We start from the raw sequence: 8,017 nt of genomic DNA, 5'->3' as shown, positions 1-8,017 counted from the left end.
TTGAGATGCACCCTGGGTGTTCACGTCCTCAGGAGATGGAAGTTACATGAAGACTTTTCTGTTGGTTTTACTTAAACTTTGTGAACAGGTCTATGGATTCTGCAGAGTGGGTCACCTAGCCGAAGGTGGTTCTGCAGTACCACCAGAGAACACATGTATGGCTTGGGACCTCTTTTTACGTAGGAACAGGACCCTTTTTTTGAAGAAATGCTTTCAGATAGGGAGCAGGAGAACACTGGGGGTCTGGAGACAGCCATGAAAAAGTGCATTCGCATTATAGGTGACCATTAATTGTCATTTTCATTCCACTCAAAATAGAACAGAGTGTACTCACCTGTTAGTGTCAGGGTCTTGAATTGAAGAAGTATACAGATAACCTCCAGTTTCTGAACCAGTCACAGGGATCTTTATCTGCAACACAATGTCAATTCAAATGAATCTATTGACACAGAACACAAAATAATATGTTTGTTGACTAAAACACAATACCTGTGCAGTGCGTTGATCGATGCGGTTGTTTCTGTCAGTCAGATGGATGTTGTGGACTTTTAAAGGGGGAGCCCCAAGGCTTTCCATAGCAACTGGACATGCTTCCAACTTCTGAATAGCCAGTCGGTGGTAGTCTGACTCAACAAATTTCTCTAGTTGGATAGTAGACAGAAAGGTACAGAATAATGGACAAAAATAAAGTGGATTATGAAATAAGTGTGGCCGTGTATTGACAGAGCAGTTTAACCACTTTCAACTAGTACTCTTTGAAAAGTAGTTAAAAAGTTAGTTGACATGTAGCAACGCTGACAGAAGTTGAAGAATAAGCCCTGTTTTACCAGACTCAAACACCAGAGGCCCAACATTATGTCATTAACTGGGAAAGGAAGCTCCAAATAGTAGCCTGGGAATACAGGGGCTAAATACAATCCTATGACAGCTACTGTCATAGGTGTCCACTGATCTCTAAGCACCAGGAGCCCAGGAGGCGTTTCAGACGGTCAGCAATGTGTATTTAACAGAACGGGGTGATGGGTCATTTGTGCTGCATTCATGTAGTTTCTGAATCAGCGGAAAAACGTGTTCCTAGCTGAGAAAAGTCAAGTCGGTCTCAAGTCGGAACAACTAAAAAAAAAACATCTGACATGTTTAACAAATACTTCTTTGTAAATATAAGGGTAAATGGAATGTACTCCGAACACTCAAAAGCTCTTTTAACAGTACGTGTCGTCATTCACCCGACACTGATGGGAGGAGCTATCCATCAGTGTATGAAGGTACTGTAAGAGTGAAATTGTATAATGTAAACTTAATTACATGTATTAGTTATGACCACTAGTCGGCGCTGTTCGGGCGTCTGGAGATGAGAGGTTAAAGTGAGGGAAGAAGAAGAGAGAGGGAGATAGAAAAGACGTGGACTTGGTGGTGCGGCTGGAATGTGGAGTTTCACTAAAGTTATGAGGAAAACCCAGTTGGACTGATTTATTCCTGCTGATACATCCACGTCGCTTACAGTACCACCTGTCCATCAGGACTAAGCAACATTCATACACTGATGGGAGGAGCTGCGCCTCGCCTGGAATCCAGACGAGAGCAGGCGGGAGCAGCAGGAGGCGTTGTCAATAAACTGCGATCAAGTCGGACAGTTTTCAGCTGACTTTAAAGTATACACAGGAAGTCACAGAACAAATTACTTCCTGTTAGTTCCGATCTTTAGTCTACTAGTAGTTTACAGATCACATTTGGATTTATTATATGTGTTTATGAATATATATTTATGTAGAAATGTGTGTGTAGCTGCATCCTTTGGTAGTTTTATGTCTGCCTGTGAAATACATTACTACTGGTTTTGATATGTGTTATATAAATACGATTTTGAATTAACAACCACACAAGATATGTTTTTAGATTAAACATGAGACTAATAGTGAACAATCCAGCGTTAAGTATTACAACTACACATAAAATAAGAATGTTGTACAACACGTGGTGTTTGCTGTCAGATCTAAGAGCCAATCAGCTCTCTGATGTGGCGACAGCCAGGCATTTCCCATCATGCACTGGGCCACGCAATCGATGGAGAGCTACTGCGGCCCCTGGCTGTCAAATCGCCGGCGCCTTGTCCTCGTGAGAATAACGTTGACCACGTGTGCATGATGTCAGAGCAAGTCGGGACCAAGTCGGACACAAATCTAACCGGCATGCATTGCGCGCCGATCGCCGGCAATTGATTCTGCGCAGAACTGGCTCATCTCGAACGAGCCTAATCATACACTGATAGGAGGAGCTACCATGTAAGGTACAACCTGTCCATCAGGACTAACTAACATTCATACACTGATGGGAGGAGCTGCCAACTCTACTTCTTCCCCGTAGCCTTTGTGCTTTCTCGCCTCTCAAGTTTCCAAGGGTCGTGGCTGTGTCTGGAGCCGGTATTGCCTCCTGCCATGGCGGCCATGCTGACCCCCCCACACCCCCCTTTTTATTTCTTCCTGAGCCAATGTGAGGTCCCGGGACAGGGATGTGGTATGTGTACAGATTATAAAGCCCTCCAAGGCAAATTCGTAATTTTGGGCGATACAAGATAAACTGAATTGAAGTGCCACTCAACCTCTATGCTGACGATGGTAGTTTCCTTTCAACCGTCCCAATACAGCAGTTTAGAGCCGTTGCATTTTTTAAGAAAAATATCTGTTTGCAAATCATAAAATATATTCCCGTATCAATATTTGGTCCAACCTCTACTAAATACACACACACACCGCTCATTTGTACTCACTCTGCAGCAGATAGTACATGGTTCCGATCCCGCCTCCGGTCAGCACGGTGGTGAAGATGGTGAGCTGCTGCAGTTGACTGGTGGAAACTCTCATCTTTTCTTCGCTGTAAAGTGTCACAGACACAGGTCGGTCTGGTCCGTTTAATGGGAATAATGCATACAACACAGAACACCCGTTTCATTTAAACTGTGAATCATTTGCAATGAAACGGTTCTCCTGCTGAAAGTACCTAAAAATAAAGTATTTATCAGTGGAGAGGGAATTGTAGTTATTTCATACATATTGCGTTTGTGACATTAAAAAAGCAACTCAAGGCTCAGTGGGAGAAAAAAGTAGGTTTTGTCTATGTAGCAGAGGTCACTAATAGGTAGACCAAGGTCCGGACTTTCACAAGAGATTACATGACCTCAGTCCTTCAAAACCTCCACTGGCTCCCCATATAGCAAATAATCCATTTCAAGATTCTCATCACCTACAAAGCCCTTCACAACCCTGAACCCTTCTTACCTCTCGGACCTCCTGCACCGACACACAACCTCAGATCTGCAGACGCCAACCTCCTCACCCCACATACATACATACATATATATATATATATATATATATATATATATATATATATATATATATACATATATATATATATATATATACATATACATATACATATATATATATATATATATGTATATGTATATATATATATATATATATATATATATATATATATATATATTATAACACTGCATGGTAAATATAATAATGCATGGTCAATTGGTAAATATACTGCATGGTTCATATAATACTGCGTCGTTCATTTATATGAACCACGCAGTATTATATGAACTGCATGGAAATATAAATAAATATCATGCTGCATGGTAAAACAGGTTCACTCTCTGATGATAGTTTGTCAGCAGATCTTCTAGATACCGTGTACTTCTCAGCACATGTTCTGGAAACATCCTCACCTTGTAGTTCAACGGCAGGACGACTCGGCTCCGTTTACATCCGTAAACGTCACACGGATCGTCGCCAATTGGATGTGAGTGCGTTCCCTTAATACACAGGCGTGTGCCGCTCATGTCCGGGCAGGCGGCGTCTGTACTACCATGCAGATATTCGACTGTATATATATATATATACATACATATATATATATATATATATATATATATATATATATATATATATATATTTACTGATTTATATATATATATATATATATATATATATATATATATATATATATATATATATATATATATATATATACATTATATAATATATATAAAATGATATATATACACCATGGAATCACCTTAATAAACATTTGCATTTGGTTTTGTAGACTTCATTACAGAGCATCAGGTATAAATCCATAATTACATGACCTAAAGGGTCCCAGACGGCACTTTATTTGGACGAGACCTGATTCCACACTATCTCTACTTCTACTTCTACTTGATCGAGAAGAGGCTACACACACAGACCCATGTGAAGAGAACACAATACATACTGGTTGGCTACAATGCCAAAGTGACCGGATTTAGTAGACTTTATATAAATACCGTTTTCAATACGACAGTCTCCTCCAGCTCATGTATAATCTGCTCACAACATGGGCCTGTATTATAATGCTTACTACTAATAATAGTAATACTATTAGCCTCTCCTCTGGTACAACAAATACATCAAAAATACTCATATACGTACATATTCAGATTCAGTTTGATGAACAATAATGTACATTCGTAAGTACAGTGCATCATTTGGTCGTATTACCGGGTTATCGCCTTATTTCGGTGATACCCATTATTGAATTCATAAACTGAACTGAGTATTCAGTTCGTCCTAGTATTTATATGGTTCGTGCTCATGTCGGTATCAGAGGAAATTAATTAGAATTAGAAATTTGAAAGTTCAGAATGAAGTGATCAGTGCAAGATACAGGGAAGGAAACAGGAGAGAGGAAGTGTAAGTGGCAAGACTGAGAATTGGACGCAGCAATCTGCACAGCACATTGCATATGGAAGGAAGAGAGCTAGGAAATGTACTAGAGTGGGAAACAAGTAAGCTGGGAAGAAGGTGCTTGGTCAAGTTTTTGCGAGCAACAGGACTGATGGGGAAGGTGTAGGAGTTGGGAGCCGGGAAATGGCAGTAATGCAACAGGAAGGATGCAAGCTGTCGTTAAAAACCACCGAAGAAGAAGAAGAAGAAGAAGAAGAAGAAGAAGAAGAAGAAGAAGAAGAAGAAGAAGAAGAAGAAGAAGGCTGCGGTTGAATAGTCCGGCCCAATCCCAATCTCCCCCCTAAACCCTCAAACCCTGAACCCTCAGGGACTCACTGACGTCAGCTGCTAAGTGGTTGAGCGTGAGAGTCTGTGAGGGCTTGAACTGGTGTGAATATGAATGGGACAGCACTTTACAATTGTGTATTTATTTTATACTTTTTATTCACTGATTTGAACATCTTCCTCACAAGATTTTTTTTCCTTTACTTGTTTTTGTCAAAACGAAATGTTTGATGAATTTAAAAAATATATTATTATATATATTTTCTGCTTGCATTCCTCTGATTTCATGTGTTGTTATGTCCCATCTTTAATCCGTAATTTTGTAGTATAAATTTATTTTATCGGGCTAAACGCCCACATGTCTCTTTGTTTACCTCTTTTTTTTTACGTCTTCATGCTTCCATTGGGAACTGCGTGTTTAACATCACATTGCTATGAACTGTGGGTAATTCCCTTAGGCAAAGTCAGCGGCCGTTTGTAATGCTGACTTACGGAAAGGGATCATAAAGGGCTCAACATGTCTACCAGAGAGCCCTCAAGCATTCTACGATGTGACAATGGAACACCCCTAAACCTCAAGGACTTCGCGGGAGCGCGCCTCAAAGTCCTTGAGTCCGTAAGGGTGGAGATTGGGATTGGCCCTCCATTTTGGTTAGGAACCTTCCTAACTGAGTGAAATGACCCGGAAGTACCTAAGTGGCCGGCGATTATAAGTGCCGGTTGAATTGTCCAAACGCAAAGGAAAGGAGCTTCAATGCTTCCTAACTTAGCTCCTTTAGCATAGGAACCACTGGACCTTTCTTTACGAAAGGAGATAATGCCGACCCACAATTCTTGCGGCGGCAACATTTCAAATGACGTATCATTCGGCCGTTCTCGAGAACAAACGATCATGACCGAGAAACGCAGATCATGTAAATAACTGTTGCTATAATTTGGGAATACTTTCAATAATATGTTAAACCTGCTGGCAAACTACTACTACAAAGTTGCTGAAAACTGCTGTAAAGTGATGAAACTGACGTATTTGATATTCTCTCTGGTGTTGAACTGCAGCTTCATTCTTTAATTTTATTTGATTTCAGTTACAGAAGCTTTGATGAAAGAGTTAAACTGGACGAGCTCTTCAGTCTGAGTCATGTTTCTGATTATCATCTTTTTAATCAACTATTTTGTCACATTACAATAAAACATATCAAGTCGACACAAGTTGTTTGATGTTTCATAAACTGTTGTCTGCATATTTTTATGATCAGATTATAATCTGCATATAGATAAACCATAACAACATAAAGGGATATGAGACACACATATATGGCACACATCGTTAGTGTGATAACGTATTTAATTCAGCATGTTTGAAATTGAACAAAGAAACAGTTTAGTAGCTTTGTACTCTCTGTGAAAAATACGTTGGTTTCACTTTCATACTCCTTCGTTCATTTCTATTCCAACCTCGTTAATAAATTATTACTATGAACCACGTCGTTTATGTCGTTATGACACAACACTGTAAAAAGATGGACGAAGTATCTAAGATGTGCTTTTTGTAGTCCATCTTCGGAACATTGTAGTTTCACTGCTGGCTGCAGACTGACGTCACTAACATGCGCCTGCCGTCGCGTCATAACTACGTCGCTTAGGGAAAGTGGAGTCGGATTTGCCAAACACCACGGTTGTCTTCTTCTAGCTCCTCATGAATTCTCCTTCCCATCTTTCCTTAACCCCGTGACGTTAGACGTTAGGAGGTAATTATTTCAGAGCTGCCAACTTTTCAAAAAACCTTGGAGTGAGATTTTGTCGGGGGTGACCAAAATTTTGTCGCGCACGCAGCCACACACGTTGGTGGCTCAAATATCAGGAAATTGGAATTAATTTGGCGTTGTACCCATGTTTTATCCTGCATCCTGGTGGTTTGTGGGGCCCAAAGTCGTTGATAAGGGCGGCCTTCTGGAAATGGACAACATTGGTTACATTCTGTGAAGCAAAGACATAGCTGATGGTCCACCCCCAGGACATTTTGGTTTAAGTAGATGTTATTTCATGCATTCTAGTGGATTTGCTAGTGGTATGCTAAAGATGTAGCCTGGTACCAGCCGAACTTAGCCCCGCCCACAACATTTGAGGTCTGTAAGTTCGGTCTGGCACTGCTCCGTTGGGAGAAATTATCCAAAATCAAAAATTGTTCGGACCAATCAAATTGTCAGGGCGGGCTTTATACGATGATGGACAGATGACAGTAACGTAATCAACCACGACACCAAAGAGCGCTTGGGAACCACATGTCATTAACATACCTTAGTCCAGGGGTGGGCAATTCATTTTCCCAAGGGGCCACATGAGAAATTTGGACCGTTGTGGAGGGCCGAACAAATAGTCTGAACTTAATTCAATTAACTCAATATGAATGTTATTACTTTATTAAAAAACTGTAAATTGTATTGTTTTGAGCTGCTAAAGGTAAGAATAAATGTTGCAATAAGGCTATGAAAATAAGTTTAAAAAAAATGTAAACCGTACCTTAAATGTGTATGTTAAAGACCAGCAATTTATTAACTTTAAACAAAAGCAATCAGCGCTTTTGATGTTTTCCAGTTCAGTTGTTCTTATTCAGTGAGAAAAGTCCAGTCTGTGTTGGCTTGAACAAGAGCATGAAGTCTGGTTGAATGAGGTGGAGATGAAGGACAGCTGAGAGGTATCAGAGAGAGAGGATCTGGGCCCTATTTCTCGTACCTGGCTTACTAAATCAGCGGGCTAATTGTCAGGATAAGATGACGTAGGTCAGGCTTTCTCGGTTTCTCGAAGCAAGTTTAGATAAATCACTATAGCAACACATCCAAAAATTTAAACCTGCTCCCGGGCAGGCTTACTGAACTTCACTGGATAAACTGGCCACTCCCACGGACAAAAACGGCAGCTCACTTCCTCACTTATGAAGGAGCGATATTAGTTAT

The 8,017-nt window shown here is 40.4% G+C and overlaps 1 protein-coding gene across 1 annotated transcript in view; it reads right to left on the bottom strand.

Moving 5' to 3' along the window:
• coa1 (cytochrome C oxidase assembly factor 1) overlaps positions 1–2,970 on the bottom strand; it is a 9,013-nt gene extending 6,043 nt beyond the window's left edge. The window contains exons 1-3 of the mRNA XM_079216010.1: positions 2,768–2,970; positions 490–641; positions 335–411 (exon numbers count right to left, since the gene is read on the bottom strand). Of these exons, the coding sequence (XP_079072136.1) occupies positions 335–411; positions 490–641; positions 2,768–2,861 (323 nt within the window). The 5' untranslated portion in view covers positions 2,862–2,970. The remainder of the gene's footprint in view (positions 1–334; positions 412–489; positions 642–2,767) is intronic.
• Positions 2,971–8,017: the final 5,047 nt, after the last annotated feature.

Source organism: Taurulus bubalis (assembly GCF_910589615.1).
Source record: "Taurulus bubalis genome assembly, chromosome: 1".
Lineage (NCBI taxonomy): Eukaryota > Metazoa > Chordata > Actinopteri > Perciformes > Cottidae > Taurulus > Taurulus bubalis.
Note: the sequence above shows the minus strand (reverse complement) of the source record. Positions and strands in the feature narration are given on the sequence as shown.